The following is a 22,355-nucleotide window of genomic DNA, read 5'->3' as shown; positions in this document are numbered from 1 at the left end:
AGCGGCCAGGGATCCGACAGTGCCGGGGCCCCTGGGTGCCGCCTGGACCCCCTGTCACAGCCGAGACCGGTGCTGCGGCAGATGGGGAGGGAAGTGGGTCAGGGCGCTGCGGGCTGTGTGCGCTTCAAACACGGCCCCATTATGCACAAGGTGAGTCATGATCCTGTGTTTTTACCCCTTTGCCCCTGTGTGGAGAGGAGGAAGGTGGCGCCCCTCCTCCCCTAGGAGGCCTGGGCGACCCTCCGAGATGAAACATCTCATCGTCTCTGGGAGGAGGAGGGAAAAAACAAGTAACAGAGGCGTCGCAGAGAGATGGAGACGATTCTACGTGTGACGAGGCCTCGAGCAGACGCCCCTTTGATGTATTTTTCATGTGCTTAGGCTACTGGTGGACTATGGGGGGGGGGGGGGGAGCCTGGAGCTAATGCTCTTGAATGGGATGTTGTTGAAGGAAAGTGTGTGTGTGTGTGTGTGGGGGGGGGGGGGGGGGGGTGTAAAGAGGCTACATCAGACAGACTTAACAAGTGCTCACTGTCTCTGCTCTTATCTCCATGACATGTCAATGCTGGTGGCAGAACACACGCACGCACGCACACACACACACACACACACACACAAACGGAGAGAGAGAGAGAGAGAGCTTTAGATCTGTCACCACAGCATCTAGTCACCAGTTAGGAGAATAACCACAGTGCTAGGGCACACACACACACGCACGCACACACACGCACACACACACACACCGGTGCAGATGAACGTCCTGTTTGTCGGGCAGCCTCCTGCGTACCTGTCGCTGCCTGCGGCCAGAGGCGCCTTCCTCCATTTCCCAGAATGCTGCAGTCAGAAGGTGGAGACAGAAAAACACGTTGCTGCCTAAACAGGAGGGAGAAAACAATTATTCGATTTAGTTTTCACACAGTCAGAATCATGGGGCTCATTCGTGACGAGGTATTTTACTCCCTTTTCCATAAAGCTGCACAAAAGTCTGTTTTCACAATTTGGTGTTTGAGCGTCGGCTGATGAGGGAATTCTGTATTTGAGTTTCTATTCCTGCATTAGTCTTTCTGCAGCAGCCTGGACCTCTTGGGAGGAAGGAAAAGGCTTCAGATTACAGAATATCTCAGAGTTGGACGGTCAGGTGTGAGTGTTTGTGTCCTGTTGAGACCCTTCTGGGGATCTGGCAGCGTTTGCGTGTCTGCTGGTTGATTGTGGTGACTCTAGGCGGTTTAGATCTACGCTCACACGCAAACCACTCTTACACAACGGGCAGGACCTGCGTCACTGTGGACCTGGATAATGATCCATCCCATTAAACCCTGGCATTATGATAAACGCGGAGCAAAACTGTCCCGACGGCGCCACGCAAGCTCGCGTCATCGTTACAAAACCGGACTTTTCACGTTATATTGAAATAAGAAAAGCTTTCAGCACCGAGTTTAAGAGTGTTCCGTTCAGATGGATTCTTTCTCAGTTAGTTCTGACTGAGACTTTCAACCAGTAAAAACAGAATTCAGGAATATTCGGAGGCAGTTGACAGTAGAAGATGGTCCTGATGTTGATGAAGTTCTCATGTGAATCCTTTAAAATCTCCATTTTTCTGCATAAATATGCTATGAAACATCACCCAGTGTCCCCAATTACAAACATAAAATAAAAGAAATCAGAAAAAAAATCACTTTATTTTTATTCATTTTTATGCTTTTCGATAAGATTGAAGGGTGAATGCGTCATAATTCTGATTCAAAGAGTTTTTTTGATAAAAGAAACACGTAATAAACATCAAATGTTCTCTCACAGGATGTTGCTCCGACATTTTAATGCTCACTGGTCACAGCCCAGTTTAGGAAGTCACATTATTCAATCACTCTTTCCCCCAGAAAACACTGTTGCAGTGAGAGGATGGGAGGAGGAGGAGGAGGAGGAGGAGGAGGAGAGGAAGGGGAAATCAACATGCCATAGGAGGGTCGGAGGAGGGGGAACTGGGAGGGAACAGTGTCCGGCTTCTCCACCGAGCAAAACCAGCAGAAAGGTAAGTCAAAACCAGCGTTTCCTGTAAATAGACCCAGTCGGCCCAGTGTCCGTCATTCTCCAGGCGGCAAACATGCGATGGTGATGCTGTCGTGAGCGGAGGAGACCGAGGAGCCCGAGGAGCCGACGCCGATATGGGGTGAGCCCGTTACATAAGCGGCGACGCTCATTTCACCTTTTTCGGCCGCTCTCAGGATCTCCTCGCTCTTCTCTGCTGGGTTCCAACCCAACCTGCCCACAAACCCCGCAGAATGCGGCCGCTGGGCGCCATTGCTCACTTTTTCGCTCTTTCCTGCCCGCGCACGGGCGCACGTTTCTGCGCTCGGCTCAGGAGCCTCCAGCGAGCGGCGGCGCCTCTTTGGTACATTTGCCCGTTTTCCACCCTCTTCCTGCCGGTTTGCGCCTCCCTTCTCACCGACGCGATGCCATCAGCATCCGGGGGACATCGATCATCGTCTGCTGGGGAATATTTGATTTAACGTTGTGATGCGCGTGATCGTCATGTCGCTGAGGTGCGCGCCCCCGCGGTCGCTGTTCTTCAGCACTTGGTGAACGCGCGTGTGGAGGGAGGAGATTGATTGACAGCAGCCTGGAGTCAGGATTAGCGACCTTCCCATTCCCGGCAGGCGCGTGCGTGCGTGCGTGCGTGCGTCAGTCGACAGACTAGACTTTTTTAGATGTGACTCATCAGCTGTGCTTGTCCTCGGTGTCACCTGACCGGTGCAGATGAACATTGGCTGTCTGGGTTCTTCTTAGAACTTTAGAACCACTGAAAGTTCCGTCGCACGAGGCCGAAGGTTCAGAACTCTGAACCAGACGTCTGTTGCGTCCTGGAGCCCGTCGGCGTCTCGTGGGTCTCCAACGTGCGATCACAAGCGCGTCGAAGACAAAGAGCGGTTGTTGCTGATGTTAGCGTGCAGCAGCTGTGCTAGCACCAACCAGCCCTGACTGGAGATCCATGCTTGCGTAATAATCCAGGGTGTCCCGAGGCCACTAGTGACGCCAGCTCGGTCAGGACTCGTCCCCCAGGTGGACCGGCCTGACTGCTGATTCAAAGCTTTGCTGCTTTATGTGTTTTTGTAATAAAAGTACTGGCACTTAAATCTCCTCCTGGCCAGTTTTGCTCCACAACTGGTAAAAAGGAATGTTCAAAGTTCCTGGATTCCGACACGGACCCGGTTGCCCTGTCGGGCTTTTGCGACCTGGCTCAATGATGAGGTTTTCCTGTGAACTTTCTGTCTCTGTCTCATGTGTTTGCATCTGTTCTGTCCACTTTAGTGAAGCTCAGTCAAGGTCAGTGATGCTGCACCATCAGGACCAGCCTTTGAACTATGAAGGCAAAGGAGGCTCCTCCTCGCTGCACCATAGGAAGGGTAACAAAGACGGGAATTACAACTTCCTGCCGGGAGACAGCGAGGACGCGGGGTCCGGCGGGGGAGACGAGAACAGAAACCAGATGCGTCCACGCAGCCTGGCCCCCCTGGGTCGCGACCCCAACCCTGCTGGGTTCCACCACAACACAGGGATCCTGTCGCCCCGCTCCCGTCTCCCCTGCTGGAGCACCCTGGAGCCTTTGCCCGAAGTCGAGTGCGGGGACGACGGCTTTGGCCGAGTTCCCCCCGATGGAGCGGAGGAAACCAGGATGGAGGAGGAGGTGAGAAAGGTGCTGATAAGCTACAGCGAGGAGAAGCAGAAAGCCAAGAGTGAGCGGCAGCAACGAAAAAGCAGTTTGGGCTCTAGAGGAGCGGAGGAGGAGCCGGACGAGGACGAGGACGAGGACGAGGACGAGTGGGCCGACAGCGGCTCGGAGTCCGACCTCAGCTGCCGCTCCAGCGGCAGCGCGTCCTCCCTCAACATGGAGAATGGAGAAGGGGCGCTGGTGGGAGGGTTGGACCGCGTCGGAGTGGGGGAACCAAAGACCGGCTTAAGGAATAACGCCCAAACGCCCGCCGGAAAGGCCGGACCGGCGCCGAAACGCCGAAGCTTCCTGGCAAGAAGCCGCATGGGGAATCTTCAGGAGGAAGGGGCGGAGCTGGACGACGATCAGTCTTCGGACTCGGACGGAGAGATGCCCGAGCTCATGGACTCGGTGTGGACGCTGCGGGACCGTGAGCACTTCAAGGCCCAGGAGATGGAGAAGCACCAGGCCCAGCTGACCATGTACCGCCGGCTGGCGCTCATCCGCTGGGTCCGCACGCTGCAGAGCCGTATCCAAGAGCAACAGAACCGACTGCAGTCCAGCTTTGATGTCATCCTGACGCAGCGGAAGGAGCTCCTGCGCATGGGCGCCGCCGCTGCCGTGGCCAACGCCACGCCCCCTGCTGCTGTCAGCCAATCATAGAGGGGCGAGAGACTCAAACAGGAAGTGGTGTCAAACAGCAGTTTTCTCCATCCTCAAGACATTTTTCCTGAAATCAAAGAGCTGATTTCCATCCATCATCATCACCACCCTTATTCCTGCTCTCACATATTAATCCTGACCGGTTTATTCTGCTTCCTGAGCTCTAGAGGCGGCCATGATGGAAGGAGCACATTCAGCACTTTGCTCTGATCACTGTGTTGTCTTTTTGTCCTGAGCTCTGCTGTAGAAACGTCTGCTGTACCAAAAGAAATGTCCAAAAGTATCTTGTAGTTGTCCTTTGTTAGAGAAATGTCCTGCCACCATGATGTATATAGAGAGATGATTAAAAGAACCAGCACAATTCTGATTTGAGCTCTTTTGTGTCTGTTTCCTTGATGGGGTGAGAATGAGCTTTGTCTAATAATAAAGAATTACTGCTTATTTGAGGGGGAAATCCAAAGCTCCAGCTGATAAACAGAGCCTGGAGCCTTCATTTAGTTCCAAATCAGCACGCTGATTTGATCCGTTGGGTTATCAAAGCACCCTCAGTAGAGATATGACTAAAAAAGGTTATTTTTTTTATCTTCGAGCTGCACCCAGAGGCTAATGACCTTTCAACAAACAGTTGTCTCTTTGTCAGCACCACAAAGTTGCTTGTATCAGTTCATCACACGGCTTTTGTGTGTGTGTGTGTGTGTGTGTGTGTGTGTGTGTGTGTGTGTGTGTGTGTGTGTGTGTGTGTGTGTGTGATAACCGTGTGAGGCCCGAGCATCAGTTTTTGTGGCTGCAGCCGCCGCCGGGCAATTTCAGATCACCTCGCCACTTTTCCATGAGCCCGTGCGTGTGTGCATGTTCCCAGAGATACCAGCCGTGTTGCCACCCCATAATCTCCATCCAGAGCGAGCCGTGATGCCCACGGGGGGGAGGGGGACCTGACAGCCTGCGCCCCGGGGCCTGCAGGTCCTATTCGGTGAACAGACGTCGGTCCGGTAGCGCGCGGAAGAGCCAAAAGCCCCGGGCAAGTTTGGGATAATCCCCGTCTTTGCCTCCCAACTAACTCTGGCTTTATTTCTTAAGCTTATCGTCTCTCCTGGACGCAGGCATCGTGGTGGAAATCTGAATCAATTTCCATATTGATCCCTTGTTTAATGCGTTTGAGAGTGATGAACGCGCGCGGATAACATGTTCGAGGCAGAAGAGCGCAGCCAGAGGGAGGGAGATGATTCTGTACAGACAGACAGACAGACAGACAGACAGACAGACAGGCAGACAGACAGACAGACAGACAGGCAGGCAGGCAGGCAGGCAGGCAGGCAGGCAGGCAGACAGGCAGGCAGACAGGCAGACAGGCAGGCAGGCAGGCAGGCAGGCAGGCAGGCAGACAGACAGGCAGGCAGACAGGCAGGCAGGCAGACAGGCAGACAGGCAGACAGGCAGACAGGCAGGCAGGCAGGCAGACAGGCAGGCAGACAGGCAGACAGGCAGGCAGGCAGGCAGACAGGCAGGCAGGCAGGCAGGCAGACAGGCAGGCAGGCAGGCAGACAGGCAGGCAGGCAGGCAGGCAGGCAGGCAGACAGACAGGCAGGCAGGCAGACAGGCAGGCAGGCAGACAGGCAGGCAGGCAGACAGGCAGGCAGACAGGCAGACAGGCAGGGAAATATCCGCCTAAAGACGCTTAAAAAACAGTGGAAACACCAGAACAACCTCTGCCTGTCCGAGAGTTCAGATTTGTATGAGTTAAATAAGGTTTCATGAGATTTTCTGTATCAGAGCGAACGTGATCGAATTAACAACAGACCAGAATAACCCGTCTGCCTTCAACATTATAAAAAGTCGACTTTTCGCTTATTGTCACTGGGAATGTTAAAATGATCGCAGTTTTTTTTAATGACAGCTAAACAGGATCACCGAACTGTTGGGAGACTTTTAGTTTATCCTATTTCTCCAGGAATTTCAGCACAAAACAATCCTTCTTGTCATTTTATCAATTTGTTCACTTGATAAAAACATTTCATGAACATTCTGGAGCCGAGCGCGCAGCTCCAACCAGGCTGCGCTCGCTTTGTCCTGACCCTTTTCCCCGGTCTCGGTGCCTCTTGCTGCGGGCGCACCAGCAGCGCGCACATGACTTCTCCACATTTATATTCTACCCGCAAAGTTACACAATCAGCAATTAATACTCAATATTGATGAGAAGCGTCAGATGTGGTGATTTCTTGAATATGAATTATTATTACTTTTATAAAGGACAATAAAAATAGTAACATTTTTAAAATTGCATTATTAACTCATTGTGAAGAAAGCACAAATACAGGAAGACGTGGTTTAAATGTAACTAATTCTATAAGGCAGCAGACAAATTCAGAATTATCGTCACAGAAGCTGAAACGCAGCAGTGAAAAATTTAGTTGGCCTGATTTAATGTTTGATCTTTTTATTGCAGTTCAGAGAGCGTACTTGCATTACTGTTGTTCCAAATTATAGATAAAAAATATCATGAATAAATACAGGAAAAAAACGTAATTTCAATGCTGGCATCAATATGTTTTATTATTAGGACTTGCTTTAAAAGTAGTTATTAGAGGAATTAAAAGAGTTCAATGGACAAGGTTGGTTCCTGTCACTTCAAAATCTTTGCATTGCTTATTTAGCCACCTTTTCTATAGAAGGGTTAAGATTATTTTCCCATATATGTATGATTTTTTTTAAATAGTCCACGTAAAAGATAGTAACAAAAGCTTCTTTGTAATGGTGAACGTGTCCAGCAGTGTCCACCAGGGGGAGACACTCCATCACGGACGCCCCCGCTGCTGTGCGTATATTCTGACAGCAGGGGGCAGCAGCGCGCATCCAAGTCAGCTGGCGGACTTCAGAATGACAAAGAGAACAAGCGACGATGAAAGGACAGTTAAAAGGGTTAAACCAAGATTTTCGTTCTTGTTATGAAATTATAAACCAAAAAAATATTCCATAGAATTACCTGCCCATTTTTACTTATTTTACCTATACATCCCTCTTCCCGAGTCACATTAATCTGATACAGGTTGTTTTGGAAGTACTGTAAGATTCTGCATCTTTCCTCTTGACCTCAGTGAAATAAAGGTCATCATAAAGGTGGAGGGAAGCAAAAGACTTCATGTGACCTACAAGAACACTGAGTAGGCCTAAGCAGGCCTGCTCGTCTCTTTCCAATAATAAGAGTTAACATTAAGACATCGGCCCATCTCACTCAGAAAGTTCTTTAAATGGTCAAGAGTATTAATTTAACAACACAACCCATGAAGGAGGAAATTTCTTTATTGATCCAAATCCATTATCAACTTTTCCCTAATATGGGCTTTGTAGAGAAACCCAGTAGAGAAGTTGCAAAGAAAGAAAGAACATGGAAACACACGGCAACGTTTCATTTGGTTGTATTTCCATTTTTTGACACGAGATTAAGACTCCTGGGGTCAGAAGTGGCGCGGTCACCTGCCCCCCCCCCCCCCCCCCCCCCCACCCCGACATAAAAAAGTTCGGCAGCCGGCACCACAGCCCGGTTCCTGGCTGTTGGTGTGTGGAGCTTTTGGAGAGAACTTAGAGACACATCCAACATGGCCTATCAAGCGCTCTCTCCCAGAGCTGCTCTCTCTCTCTCCCCTTCTGCCTGATGTAGTGTGACAGTGTGTTCGCCCGCAGCACTCTGCTGGCGTGGAAACAATCAGCTTTGACAGAAAGGGGGTGGCGGCGGTGATGGGGGGATGAAGGGAGTGGGTGGGTGGGTGGGTGAGTGGGTTAGGGGGAGGATGCGGCCTGAGGCCTCTGTATGATGAACTGGATAGAAAGACCTGTCATCAGGGGAGAAACAACACAATACACAGATACTGTAGATAGATAGATAGATAGATAGATAGATAGATAGATAGATAGATAGATAGATAGATAGATAGATAGATAGATAGATAGATAGATGGATGGATGGATGGATGGATGGATGGATGGATGGATGGATGGATGGATGGATGGATGGATGGATGGATGGATAGATAGATAGATAGATAGATAGATAGATAGATAGATAGATAGATAGATAGATAGATAGATAGATAGATAGATAGATAGATAGATAGATAGATAGATAGATAGATCAGTTTAAATCAGTCTGATTCTCCTGATGGCCAAAAGTGTTTGATGAAAGCTCAGAAGTGTTGAAGAAGGATTTCAATGAAAGAATGTAAATAATAATAATGTAATAATGTAATAAAGTGTGGTAACAACTTGTTGAATGATGCTGAGCGGCGTCGGAGCGGTTTCAGGCCTCTGTGACCTCAGCGTTTAGTCGCCCACTTGACTTATTCATCTAAAGCGATCAGATCCATTAAGAGGGGCCCCACTCAAGAGGCAGCGTCCTGCCGTTGATGCCGAGACTTGAGGACTTCAAAACTGTCTGTGTGTGTGTTTGTGTGTGTGTGTGTGGGGGGGGGGGGGTTGTGTGTGTGTCAGCAGGAGGAGGGGTGTGTGCTCACGCTTCAGCTGCCTCGTCTGCTTTAACCAGCTAATAAATATGAAAACAGCAGGTTAAAACTTTTTTATTCGTCCCGTGCCTGAAAGGATTAGAGCCTTCTATGGAGTCCCAGGGAAAATCCCCCAAACCTCATAATGCCCAATGTTGTCCCATAAAACTCTTCTGGACAAAAGGAAGAGAAAGGGGGCTTTTTCACGCATAAGGGGTTTTCTCAAGAGCGCATTGAGGGGAGCCCCGGTCGGGAGCCGCCCATAGATTATGTATGTCGGAGAAAGCCCGGCTGGGAGCGGCAGGTGCGTGTGCCGGGGTAGCAGGGGTCGTGTAGGGGTGGGCTCGGGGAGTCCGGTGACCATGCGAATGCTGTGCAGCTGCTGCCAGGAATGTTTGCGGATTGTCACTTCCATTTAACTTGCTCTTTTTTCTCTGGGAGCCGGAGATGAAGCTGCAACCTCTCTCGACGTCTCCTCCCTCTTCCACACCACTGCTGGTGCGAACGTGGGGCTAAACGGTGACACCCTGTCCACAAAGGCGACAAGCGGCGTGGGTCCTCCCCGCCTCCGCGCCGTGAAATCGTGGATTATACTGATAGGCGGCCAGAAAGATGCACATTTTTCGTGGGCCTGAATGAATGCCAAGCGACTCAAGAGGCAGGGAGAACACACTCCCGTCCTCAGGATCTTCAGTCCCCAGAGGCTTCTTTCACACAGGTTATTGGATTTTGGGGTTTTTAAAGCGCAGACATCAACACATGGTGAAGCTCAGGCCTGATTAATAATGCAGTTCGTGCTTTTATCCCTGCACCTTCACCAAAATTAACTAAAAAAACTCCCAATGCTACCCCAGTAAGTGATCTTTCATCAGGTGGGCCCTGATGGAAGCTCTTATCTCAGGTGTCCTTCTTTAAATGTCTGTATTAATCCACCAGAGTCCGTTTAGCAGAGGCGATATTCGCCTCCATGCTGACCCACATCCTCTGCCTGGAAATGGCCTCTTTGCGCTCCACCTTGGTGCTCTAATCTCTGCCGTCCACACTGTGTCCCGTTCCAAACTGTAGCCCGAGGCTATGTGTGGCCCCGCCACATAATCCCCCTCCAAACTCCGGAGCCTCTGTTATTCCACTGGGATTGGTAAAAGTGCTACATGTCGGAGTGGCACAACGCCGCTTATTCACGCCGTCTTCTAGCAAAAAGGGATTATTGTCCCCTCCATTATGAATAATGGGAATGAATAATAAACAGCCCCCTGTTTATCCATCACTGTTAAAAAGGCAAAGATGTCCTTCTTTTGAAGGCAACTGTGTTTTCCTGTAAAAGTAATGTGGAGTTTAACACACCTGGGACAAGTCCCAGGCTGGAACACACACTCACCAAGGACAAGCACATCAAATTTAATTGTCTTTGCTGTGGACATTTTAGGTCCTGTTCAAGGTTTTTCCAGCCCCTGGATTTCTGTAAATCTGCTAGAGTCAATTTTGATTGGTACAGAATCTGATAAATAAAGTATATTTGATGTGATTTAAGATGAAGACCAACAATAGTGGCCCCTTTTTCTAAAGAATGTTGGTAATATAAAGATGTGTGTGAACTTTTTAGATTTATTTTTAGCTAAATGCACGAGAACATTGCATTTTACACCTATTGGTCATTAATCAGTCGATTCAGGACACCAGGAGTCCAGTTCAGCAGCCTAAGCTGAGTTTTGTGGGGGTGAGGAGGAACTTTCCTCGGATCCATCCTTCAGCCTGGGATCCCCGCTGAGCGCTAAAGTCCAAAACTTGCTACAATCGGGGACCTTCACCAGTTTACAACAAATTTCTTCTGTGCCATTTATGGAGCATAACAAGGCATTTTAATCAGCTAAAGGGAATAATGAAGACACGGTGAATCTTTTGAGTGATTTGCACAGAGCCAACGATGTTCTCTGAGCTCTGCTCTTTGATAAAGTCCTCTTCTCCAAACATACACGTGATCCTCTCCTTTACTTTTGTTGGTTCCCTCAATTAAAACAGGCCCCAAAATCAAAGATCACATCAGTATTTCCACATCACAGTGGGGAAAAATATGGGAAGTGTCCTGGTTCTGGCTAATGCGGCCCCAAATGCTGCATTGACTGTGTTTTTCTTTATCAACCAGTTGGTGTTTTTTAATGTATCAGTGATTTACAATAAAATCTTTAGGTGACGTTTGTCAAGAAGTGTTAAATGTGGAATTCCAGCTTTGACTTCAGATCATCCACAGCTGCCAGAATGGACCATGTGCTTCGGAACGAGGATATGAAAATGAAATATGAAACACTGGTGTGATAAACTGGTAGATAATCATCTTTTCATTAAACTTTCATCCCCAGTGACTTAAATATTCAAGAGCCCAATTACAGAGCTTGTGTCTCGCTCTCATTCTCTCGCTTCTCTTAACAAGAGCAGTCAGGGGCTGGGGGGGAGGAGAGAGAGGGGAGAGAGGTGAGAGAGGGGTGAGTGGCTCAAGGGTTGAGTGAGAGCATCATTATGGGGGGGTTGGGGTGGGGGGTGGGGTGATCAAGAGATGACCCTCACTGAGGACGGACAGGCAGCAGCAGGCCTGACACGAGCCTGTCTAAACAGTGAGACAAGGAGGGGAGGAATCAGGACGGAAGGGCAGCAGAGTGATGGAAAGGAGGATGGAGGGAAGACAGAGAAGAGACACACAATCAGAGAGAGAGAGAAAAAGAGAGAGAGAAAGAGAGAGAGAGAGAGAGAGGGAGAAAGAGAGAGCAGATTTTTCCAAGCAGATAGTGGAAGGATTTGAGCATCCTGACGAACACCACAAACAGGGCACATGACTCCTAGATCAGTGTGTGTGTGTGTGTGTGTGTGTATGTGTGTGTGTGTGTGAGAGAGAGAGAGAGAGAGAGAGAGAGTGTATTAGCAGTCAGAGCACTGAGGCCCACAGGCGATTCCTGTGTGTGCTTGCGATAAAGGGGAAAAGGGAGGAAGTATAAGAGGGGGAGTGGGATGGGGGGGTGAGGAGGGGTGAAGGAGCGATGAGGAAGTTGGTGGGTGGGTGTGAGTGTGTGTGTGTGTGTGGGGGGGGGGGGGTTATGTGGAGAGGGGGAGAGAGGGAGAAAAGAAAAGAGAGGAACAAGCTTCCTCCGTGCTGTCAGAGCCTCTGGATCGTGTCCCCATTGGTCTTTTATGCACGCGCATGCACCCACACGCACACACACACACACGCACGCACACACACACACACACATACACCCCTTCTCATGAAAAGAGTGTCTTGGCAGGGTAATTAAGAATGGCCTCTAAACACAGGAGTATGGCAGGAACGCTCCAGATGAAAGTAAATGATTAAAATAATTACAGGCTGAGAGCTGACGAGCCAGAGTGTGGGGTGGCCGCCGGACATTTGTCGGTAATTAGATAATTAATCTGAATGCAAATGATGAGCCCTAACGAAGCAGTCAAGCTGAACCAGCGACAACTGCCCTGAGTGAAATGTAAAAGGGGGAGAAGAGAAGAGACAAACCAGGGGAGAGATGATGTGAGAGCAGGAGAAACACAAGAATATGCTGTAAAATATCCAGCCAAATGCAGCCGAGAGAAAAAGGCCACATTACGAATCCCCACCTGTTTATGCTGCTGGAAAAACACCCCCACCCCCACCCTGTCTGCATCTGTCTGCATCTGTCTGCTGGTGAGAGAACACCTTGTTAAAAATACACAAAAGCTGAGCAGAAAAGGGGGGAGTTTAAAAAAAGCTGCCGTTCCCAAAGAGCCGAGAAGCCAAATGAAGGGTATAAACAAGAAATGGCACCCGAGGAGGAAAACAGAGCGCAGCCTAAAATGCGTGAGCAAATTGTGGATTTACTGTCTGTCTGTTGCAGCTGCTGCACCTGCACACACTCATTATGTCTCCGTGTGGCTCCTCCTCACCCAAACACCACCAGCCTCTCGTCTTCCTGCTCTCGGCGCTTCGAAATAACTTCACACCTTTTTCAAGGCTGGAAAAACAGCAGATTTCATGTCATCTATTCAGTTTCCGTGTCTCCACCCCAGCGAATGTTCCCGATTTAACAATCATGGTAATAAAACTGGCGTGTAAATAACTACTCCGCTGATTTGCTCTTGTTTGAGGTCTTTCATTTCCTGTCAGAATTTGAAGATTTGTCTTTGAGCGACTTGGGCCTCGAATGTGGGCTGATTTGTTGCAAGATACCTGCAGCTCGGTGTTGAAACAAATCCATAAATAACTGATGATGCTGTTAAAAATGGCAGGAACCATTGTTGCGCTAGAATCCTGCGTTTAATTGATCTTCGCTCCGCAGCAACGCTCAATCTCGTCTCTTTCTCCTGCGGCCTCACTCTCCACTATATATCTTTACATTACTCACACGTCCTGTAAATGTCAGATTTAAATGCCTCATCTGAGTGACCAGTGCTGGAGAGCTCCCGGCACTGGCTGAAAATCTCCCCCACATGTCAATACTTGCACAGACCATTGCGCCCAGTGCGATAACAGCGTGCTCCTTAAATCTTGACCTCCTAAATGTATTCAGAAGTGCTGCAGTTGTTCACCAGAACATTTGATCCACACTTCTTTGGTCCGACTGTGTGTTATTTTTGCTGGAGTTTTTTTGCTGGGTGTTCAAGTTAAATCTGAGCTCCTGACATCGGTCACCTCCAAAATGCCTGGGATTCATTTCTGTGTGGACCTGCGAGCCACGTTCACACCGGCAGCCATGACAGGTCATTACTTCGTACTCGTTAGAGCCAATTATGCAGCACAACTACTTTAGGAGACTCTGGAGGAAACATCTCTGTCATTATGTTCACACGGATCAGCCGCTTATTGAATCTGCCTCCTCATATTCACTGGAGACCAGCTCTGGAGTGTGTTTACGACATGTTTCTTTCTTCCATCAGCGCATCGTGTTAAAAGATGTTTTCCAGCTGTAAATAGCATGCGAGCCTGCACTGGCTGGTGAATTTGTGCACATATGCAACACAAATATAGGAACGCTGACTTGGTTTTTCCATTGAGTACTTCATTTCACAACAGCGCCTCAAAGTTGAAATTTGCCGATAAAACAGGCAACAAAAGAGCTGCTTGAAAGGAGCTCGGCATAAATTAATCAGGCGATGATGTTGCTGCGGATCGGTGAAAATGAGAGATGAACCCGGGATGCTGCTCTAACCAGCCGCTGTGCAAAGTTGTTCCAATAAGAAAAGCAACACTGAATTCTGTCTCTTGATAGAAAATCATTTTATTGCTGGCAGATTTGTGTTAAACTGTCACATGACTTCCAGTATTCATGGCCACCTAAAGTACACTGTTCTGCTTCCTGAGTGGAAACATCGTGAAAAGGGTTGATGTTCTGTTCATCCAACCATCTAATAACATCAAATTTGGAAAGGATTAGCACTCCTGATGTGTTTAAACTAATTCTGTATTAGAAATATGAGCAAGAACAAAGGGAGCATACTTTCCCCCCCCCCCCAAAGTGTATAGGGATCAACCTTTGGAACTTTTGATTTTAGATTTTAAGGGATCAAACTATGTCTCCTAACTAAACGATGATCCTTTACACTACCAAAATAAGAGCATGCAATACCCAGGGGTACAAAATAAAGTTGAACACAGAAAAATCTGATCAATTCCATGACACACACACGCGCAGCGTTCTCTTTCCAGAATGTCACTGGTTTATAAAAGGTTTATAAAGAGTCTGAATTCTAGTTTATTACTCCACGACCAGCTCGAACACCTCCGCCTCCTCAAACTCAGCATTCAGCTTCGCAGCCATCGCGTCCAGCTCGGACTCCGCGATCTGCCGGACCTTCCTCCTCCTCTTCCTCTCCTTGGTTACGGCCACTCCGGGGATGTTTGTGTCCGGTTCTGGGAAAGCTGAGCCGCAGTCCTCTGCCTCTAGCAAAGAAGTGAAGGAATTCAGCCCAGACAGACATGAAAAACTGTGTCCGCTCTTGGTTTGTCCGACACTCCGGATCACCTCCGGGGTTCTCAGCCTCTCGAAGCCAAACAAGGTCTCCCGGTTATCGGGGCTATTGTGGGATTTGTCGCTGAGCCGACTGTAAGACCGGCGCACTTTCTGCGGCCACGCCGCATCCTCTGGATGTGCAGCCGGCTGTTGTGACTGGCAAGTCGGCGACGGCGTGGAGGGAAGAATCGGTGAAGGCAAAACAGCCTTCTTTTTGGCCGAGGATGATCTCCCGCACCTTGTGTCGTCACCGGGGGTAGAAATCTTTTGCTGGTTACATCCCCTCTCGGATCGTCTCGGCTTATTCTCCTTGTTGTGCTCCGATGGCGCGGTGGTCTTTCTGGGCGCTATTTTCCTCACAGTGATGGAGCGTTTTACTACAGCAGCCAGCGCCATTTTGTCTTTAGCTTTTATGTTAGCATTATCCTGAGGAGACGAACTCAACCGCGCTGACCGCCTTCTCTGCGAATTGTCAGTGGTGTGAGAGTCCGCCATGGCGTTGTGGGTCTTATCGATCACCCCCAGAAAATAACACAGCTTTCTCCGAGTTATTGAACAGTCGATGCCGCGCTGCCACAACAGTAGTTCGTTCAAAATCGCCCGCCCGCGTCGCACAGATGAGCGTAGGACAGTCTTCCGGTGACGACATCAAGCTGCGCCATCGCTCTCAAACTTTTGCTGTGTAATCTGCTCAAAGGAGACGGAGGGACTTGCCTTTTCTCTCAAATTGTTCTTAAATAGTCACAGTTCGTAGCTGTGTTGTGAAATGGAGTATCTAATTGGGATACAGGGACCCGATTTTGTTCTGGTCGCCGCGGATAATGTAGCCGCCAGCAGCATCATTCAGATGAAACATGGTATGACAACGCGTTAGCTTTTGTATTAGCCTTTGAGCCGGCGAATGATGCTTAAATAAATGTTAGTTCTGAATAAGAGCAGAACTGCCGTAATCCTTCTCTTTAAATATATCGTTTTTACTTTAATATTTTAAGCGTACGCATTCCATTATGGAATTTGGCTGGTTATTAACGAATGTGCGAAGACAAAGCTAAAGGAAACAGCTAACTTCATTTGAATGCTTGATCTCACTCATTCTTGGCTTTTCACACATGCTCTGCCTTTTTAGTAATGCATACAACTAAATATACAGTTCACTTTTCCCCTTTCTTTTTCTAAAAATCCACATTTTAAATGGCAGTTGGACGAATTAGCAGTAGCCGAATAAGCCGTGTCATTGCAGTGAAAGTGAAAGTAGCTACAATCGTGGTTCAAATCCTCCTGTGTGGAAACTGGCACTGAATTAAACTGTAATCTGTTGATAATATTTCTCCTGCTGTTTAGATTATGACAAGATGTTTAAACTAAGTGAGAAGATTTTGCTGCTGTGTGTTGGAGAAGCTGGTGACACGGTGCAGTTTGCAGAGTACATCCAGAAAAATGTTCAGCTGTATAAAATGAGGAATGGTAAGAACTCCTGGGATCTACATATAGAAATTGATGGGGCATTTGCTGCATTTGGTAACTTATCTGTGCTTTTATTTTTTTTTTCAAGGTTACGAACTCAGTCCATCTGCAGCAGCAAACTTCACAAGAAAGAACCTTTCAGAATATCTCCGGAGCAGGGTAAATATCCATCACACGCTAATTACTAAACCTGCTGCGTTAAACAGGGCGGCACGCTGACATAATGGATGTTAATGATGAGGTGCCAGGTCAGGCCTGGCCTCAGCCACCTTTAGTTGGTTTAGGTGTTCCTTGGAAGTCCCCACTTGGTGGCTTTGTTGCATTTGTGTGAATATGAGCAGGTAATATTGATCTACAAATCTTCATACAACTGGCCACTTCCTGCAGTGGTCACATTAGGAACCCCAGCGAGGGACATGAGATTTTCCTGTCCTCCTTTTTTACTTTAGTCTGATATTCTTATGGTTATTGCCAGTTTAGTCGGTCTGTAGTCTGCTTCCAAATCTTTCCAGACAGTCCACAGTGCCATTTAGGCTTTAGACGAGCAGGATTTTTGGGGCCGACCAGTGAGTTCAACTAAAGCGAGTACGGATCACAGTCCGATCTCAAGCAGAGGTTGTGATGTGTCTATTTAAATGCACCAGAAGGTTCAAAGCGACAATAACGCCATTGATCAGACCAGTAAATTAGGACGTTACTGCCGATCGTACAAATATAAAATTTGAAATATCGGCTGGAGACGGGCACAGTGAGTCGGTCCAGTGGCACCAGTGGTGTGTAACCTGTATTTACATCCACAAAGGCAATTTTTTAACTGCAGACTTTAACCATGACCCTCTCCTCCATGCTTATCCTCACCCCTGATTCTGCAAACATTTACCTCATTTTCTGGCCTTTTGTAAACACTGTTGCACTTTCTGTAGATTTGATAGATTAGAGATTAGAGCCACCAAATTCTAATTGAACGTATAACATCACATTCCTCCATCACGCGCTCACTCCAGACCCGATGAGGCCGATCAGAGGCGCGGTTCAATGATAGTTGTTTGTGGAAGTGAGCGTGGGGGTAAAAGAAAGCGGATATGTGTGAAGTTTCATAGCGTGTAGAGCAGAGATCTTCATAGAAGAGAGATATACAAACCTGTAGTTATACTATGAACTTTTGTAACCCAAATAAAGATGGATGATGGGAGGCAGGAAACCGATTTACGACGGATCATTTTAATACAGAACACACACCCACGCAACTTAATTAATTTAGCATTTACACTTCCTTCTCCTTCTGTCAGGTAAGACTGTGTTATGTTGTAAATTGTTCTGAAAATTCTAAATGTTAGTCATCCTGCCAAGAGGCTCCATCTGGTATTTTCTCCTGTCTACTCCTCCTCTTCTGGTTCTAAAAAGTTGATTTTTAGAAGTATTTTGAGACTGAGATTTTTATTTTTTTAATTAAACATGCAGCTAATTTATCTCGCATACCATTTTGAATTAACCATGTTATTTATAAAGTAATGACTGAACCGATAAACCTAAAAACGTTTTGATTTCTCTTAACTTAATTACATTTCTCAGTTCACATTTGCAATTTAATTTTGCTGTAGGGAATAAGTGATAGACTCACATTAATTCCAAGACTCGCTCAGTTTATGTGCTGGGGTGATCATCATATGTAAACCCACAGCATAAGAAATGTGTTTAAATGTTCTGCATGAGCACTTTATTGCATCTAAACTAGGAAATTAAAACACTTAAACAGAGTGGAGGCCTTGGTTATGTGACTGTACAGTGGTGTCGCTCTGAAGTGTTGTCAGCTGGACACAGGAGCGAGGGTGAAGTCAGCCCAGGTTGTGGCTGAGGCTGGATGAGCCATCATCATCATCATCATCATCATCATCATCATCACAGGGGCTCTGCTACAACACCTGGGAGAACAGGTGTGCTGTTCAGCTCAGACCAGTAAATACGTCCTGTTGGACGTCGCCACAGTCAGGATGAGGAGGCCAGATGCTGCAGACGCTGCTCTTTGTTTTCTAGATGGCTCAGACCCCAGATTGTGTCTTTATTGTGTTATTTTAGATGTTAGCCACAGCTCTCAGGTCTCTTCTGATTCTCATAAATGCACATTTGGTTTTCTTACACTAATTTGCTGCGAGAGCTGCAGTTGCTGCCTGTCACAATAGCAGAACAGTGGAAATAATGACCAAAAACAATTAGTGTGGCAGGGCTGGGAATGTGGGACACATGGAACGGGGGAGGAGGAGGAGCGGGGGTCCCAGGGGTAGACAACAAGGCCCAGTAGACACCCCAGTGTAAGAACAAGTAGGAGTCAACATATACACACGGGGACCTATAGGATCAAGATAGTTTCATTCTGTCAAGGTTGTGCGTGTTGTGGGTAACATTTATATTCCGCGTATGGTTGTTTTTGTGCCTCACGGTGATGAATTTGGTTTTCTGAGCGCTGGATTTACTAATGCTACATTCTCAGGAGTGTTTGAAACTGAAGCTGTAGCAGTTTCTCCTCTACAACCCACACCTTCCTGAAGCTATGCTCTTCATGCTCCTCCAGAGTACACCGGCATTGCAAATTATGTTGTATAAACACATTTTTAGAGGGCTTTTTGCTCGCCCTGCAGAATTCTTTGAGTGTGCTAATACATAATCTGCATTTTCCATTGGATTGAATACATAGAAAATCATAAACTGTATTCTTGAATTAAGTTACACCTAATTAATTAAATAGATGCCTCTGATTTGCCATATAATAATAGTAATAATATACATTTAATGAAGTTAAAGCTGTGCTTTCAGTCCAGTTCATCCTGCAGAGCATTTGTATTTATCCCCAGTTTAGCATTAGATTAAACTGCCATTAAAATAGTGATCTCAACCTCCATGAGAGGAAATTAATTTCCTATTTCATAAACATTAGTTATATTAACCTGTTCTAGCCCAAACTAAATTTATAAAGTCAACAATTGTTCAGATAATGTTTTTTTCTGCTTTTAACCTTTATACCCATATTCAAATGGTGGTTAATGAAAAATTGACACAGTGTTTCTGGTTAAATGTGAGAAGATGGAGATTTATTAACAACCAAAATGTTCCTGCACTCCGAGGCAAAACTCTGATTTTAGCACAGGTTTAACACAGCGGGATTTATTCTAAATAATAGAATTAAAATATTGTGGATTAAAGTTTATCCCTGACGGAAAGGAAAGATAACATCCGCTTTTTGGAAATCGGACATTTTCTTCTTTTCTGACATCCTTAAATTACATTCTGATCCTCCCTATACGCCCCAGTGTGAGCTCACCGGCAGATCCTGCCCCTGGGTTGAAAAAACATAGGCAGATAAATTAATCAGTGCTATATTGTTCATTCTCTTATTCCTGCAGGAGAAATTACAGATGAGTCCTTCAGTCTGAAAGATGTCATACCCCTGTGGCCGCAGACCTCCGGGAGGTGCAGTTAACTAAAGTCAGTAGAGCATGTCGGCGCAAATGAAAGCAACCCGGTTCACGTAGACGCGTGCGTTTCACCCGCCCGCTGTCCAAAACAACTGCGCTAACCTCTGGAGTACTGCGTTCACTCGAGCTTTGGAGAGGAGACAGAAAAAATACATCCACCATCACCTGAGGCCTGCAGCTCCGCGGCTCTGCTGCTGCGCTGCATGCACATCAGTAACGATGATACACCACAAAGCAAAACGGCGGCAAAGTTTTAGGGGCACAACAAGTCCGTATCGACTTTCCGGTCCAAACTTTGGTCATATTTGCATAAAACATTCATAAATACAGACAGAGTTTATACTAGAAATACACACAAGGGCGGTTTAGAGGGAGGGGGCTCAGCTGCACCCATGCTGGGTCAGAATTATTTTAAACACATGTGGCTCATCATTAATAGGCAGGTGTGTGTGTGTGTGTGTGTGTGTGATTAAACAGTTAGCCTCTGCACCACGCTCGTGTTGGTTCCTATGATGTGTTTTTTTTTAGCACAGACACAAATAATTACTGTTGCACAGACGTGGCTGCTCCTGCACAGATGAACAATTAATACAGCAGGCTGGGGAGAAATGCCAATAAAAGAACACGCCCCAGGGCAGGGTGCAAGATGGCGGTGTGTGTGCTGGAACGTGCACGAGTTTGGGGACAAATGGAGATGATGGGATGTTTGGGTTTGTGTCTCAACTAAAAGGGCTCTGAAAAATGAAGATTAGTGGTTTTTTAAGCATTTTTCCCCTCCTTCATTTCTCACATCGCTCCTTTGCCAGCTGTTTTCTATGTGTTGAAGGATGGAGACGGTAAACTGGGGAGGGGGGGGGGCACACATATGTGTTGTTTGCATGTGAGGCGGGGTGTGAGTTCATCTGGCGGGGCTAACAAGGTTCCTCGTCCCTTCCGAGGTGACGTGGGAAGACGAGCCTATTTTCATGCCAAGTCCGTATTATTGTTACATAGTAACCAGGTGGGTGTGGGTGCTGCCACTGGGGTGTTCACAGACTCACAGAGGAGTTAAAGCGCACACATAAACACAGATTCACGCCCAGAGTGCACACTCGCAAACTGTCATTAACACGCAGACTAACGTCGACTCCGCGGGGAGCGATCGGCGTTCCCCTCCTGGCAAATGTGGCACTAATTCACAAGCTGCAGAAATAAGCATGTCGGCTGTGAGAGGACTGGAAAGGAGAGGACGGGGGGGTCCACCTCGGCTGGACGGCCCCCCCCCAACTACACGCAGGGCGTTTGATGTTGCGGGGGAATGAAGAACGCCGTTCTGCCGCCACGGGTTTTTATGTGACTCAATACGGCGAGGACAGAAAATGAGTGTGTGGAGGAAGAGAAGGGAGAAAGAGGCTGGGAGGTAAAATATGTCTAAGAGAGAAGAGAGGGTAAAAGAAATGACTTCAGAAGTTTTTAATGAGCCCTGGCATCACTCCAGGGTGCGGGGTCGGGGGAGGAGGGGGGTGGAAGGGATGGGGAGGTACGGCGTGATTAAGGGAGCAACATGGGTGCCGAGCCTGAGCAGATGTCACACTGCCACTGACACCCTAACCCCCCCCCCACCACCACCACCACCACCACCCTTGTGTGTCCTATAAAATTTTGTCTTGTCTCTCCTGTCTCCCCCCCCCACAGATGTAGCCATAGATTTCACCTTTAATTGGAAAGAAGCTGTAAATATTTAGATGCAGAAATAGTTTCTTGTTATTAAAGAGGAAGCAGGAGCCTGTTGTGGCGGCCTGGACAGAGACGGGTGGTCCTGAGGACACGTCCAGTGATGACAGGACGTCTTCAGCCGGGCCGTTTCCTACCTGATGGTAGCTGTGTTTATGATTTCATTTTAGACTCCGTATCACGTGAACCTGCTGTTGGCGGGCTACGACGACGCGGACGGGCCGGGTCTCTATTACATGGACTACCTGGCTTCACTGGCCAAAGCGCCCTTCGCCGCCCACGGTTACGGAGCGTACCTCACACTGTCCATCCTGGACCGGCACTACAAACCAGGTCAGCTCCTGAACGGTGGGCGTAATCGCTCTCCTCTTATCTGCACCTGCTCACCTGAAATGTGTGTTGCAGACCTGACCAGAGAAGAAGCTGTGGCTCTCCTGAAGATGTGCGTCGAGGAAGTGAGTTCACTTTGTTTCTTTGACCTGTCTGATGCCGCAGCTGTTGACCCGAAATCATCGGCGCAGGATTTTTCTGATTCTGAGTCTGTTTGTCTCCATCCAGCTGAGCAAGCGCTTCATCCTGAACCTCCCCTCCTTCAGTGTCCGTTTGATTGACAAGGAGGGTATTCAGGACCTGGAGAAGATCACCCCCAGCACCAAGTGACCGCTGACTGCTGAACCACCGCGCTCGCTCTCCTTTTTGTACTGTTGACCTCTTCGCTCTTTCTGTTCCAATAAAAAGTGACACACAGTTGAGATACCAGCTCTTTGTCCCTGTGGTGCTTTCTGCCTCCCTCCACTCTGCTCATCTGCACATAGACAGAGAACAGCCTTCTGGCTGTGTACTTTTGCACTTGTACGCT

General features: G+C 47.8%; 3 protein-coding genes across 5 annotated transcripts; 2 read left to right on the top strand and 1 right to left on the bottom strand.

Annotated features, from left to right (window-relative positions):
* Positions 1-1,887: 1,887 nt before the first annotated feature.
* On the top strand, positions 1,888-4,741 carry c19h1orf216 (chromosome 19 C1orf216 homolog). 3 transcript variants are annotated; one of them, XM_029845480.1, is made up of 2 exons: positions 1,888-2,029; positions 3,307-4,741. In XM_029845480.1, the coding sequence occupies exon 2, from the start codon at positions 3,329-3,331 to the stop codon at positions 4,367-4,369; it is 1,041 nt and encodes a 346-aa protein (XP_029701340.1). In that variant the 5' UTR covers positions 1,888-2,029; positions 3,307-3,328; the 3' UTR covers positions 4,370-4,741. The 3 variants fall into 3 exon arrangements, with proteins under 3 accessions (XP_029701340.1, XP_011607589.2, XP_011607588.2); XM_011609287.2 differs by lacking the exon at positions 1,888-2,029 and adding an exon at positions 2,037-2,167; XM_011609286.2 differs by lacking the exon at positions 1,888-2,029 and adding an exon at positions 2,243-2,389.
* Positions 4,742-14,092: 9,351 nt separating this feature from the next.
* cdca5 (cell division cycle associated 5) lies at positions 14,093-15,379 on the bottom strand. Its single transcript, XM_029845350.1, has one exon. It carries the CDS (start codon positions 15,342-15,344, stop codon positions 14,595-14,597), a length of 750 nt encoding a protein of 249 aa, XP_029701210.1. The 5' UTR covers positions 15,345-15,379; the 3' UTR covers positions 14,093-14,594.
* A 93-nt stretch (positions 15,380-15,472) lies between these two features.
* psmb2 (proteasome 20S subunit beta 2) lies at positions 15,473-22,255 on the top strand. The gene is made up of 6 exons (XM_003969213.3): positions 15,473-15,706; positions 16,191-16,313; positions 16,402-16,472; positions 21,667-21,829; positions 21,902-21,951; positions 22,055-22,255. Exons 1-6 carry the CDS (start codon positions 15,616-15,618, stop codon positions 22,154-22,156), a joined length of 600 nt encoding a protein of 199 aa, XP_003969262.1. The 5' UTR covers positions 15,473-15,615; the 3' UTR covers positions 22,157-22,255.
* Positions 22,256-22,355: the final 100 nt, after the last annotated feature.

The sequence above is a fragment of the Takifugu rubripes genome, chromosome 12 (genome assembly GCF_901000725.2).
Source record: "Takifugu rubripes chromosome 12, fTakRub1.2, whole genome shotgun sequence".
In the NCBI taxonomy this organism is placed as follows: Eukaryota; Metazoa; Chordata; class Actinopteri; order Tetraodontiformes; family Tetraodontidae; genus Takifugu; species Takifugu rubripes.
This window is presented reverse-complemented; position numbering and strand designations above follow the sequence as displayed.

Excerpts from the sequence above, each read along its gene's own strand:
- c19h1orf216 (XM_011609286.2), top strand. The coding sequence starts at position 2,280 with ATGCGGCCGCTGGGCGCCATTGCTCACTTTTTCGCTCTTTCCTGCCCG. Across the intron at positions 2,390-3,306 it reads CGAGCGGCGGCGCCTCTTTG|TGAAGCTCAGTCAAGGTCAG; the intron begins GTACATTTGCCC and ends TGTCCACTTTAG.
- cdca5 (XM_029845350.1), bottom strand. The coding sequence starts at position 15,344 with ATGGCGGACTCTCACACCACTGACAATTCGCAGAGAAGGCGGTCAGCG.
- psmb2 (XM_003969213.3), top strand. The coding sequence starts at position 15,616 with ATGGAGTATCTAATTGGGATACAGGGACCCGATTTTGTTCTGGTCGCC. Across the intron at positions 16,314-16,401 it reads GCTGTATAAAATGAGGAATG|GTTACGAACTCAGTCCATCT; the intron begins GTAAGAACTCCT and ends TTTTTTTTCAAG. Across the intron at positions 16,473-21,666 it reads CAGAATATCTCCGGAGCAGG|ACTCCGTATCACGTGAACCT; the intron begins GTAAATATCCAT and ends ATTTCATTTTAG.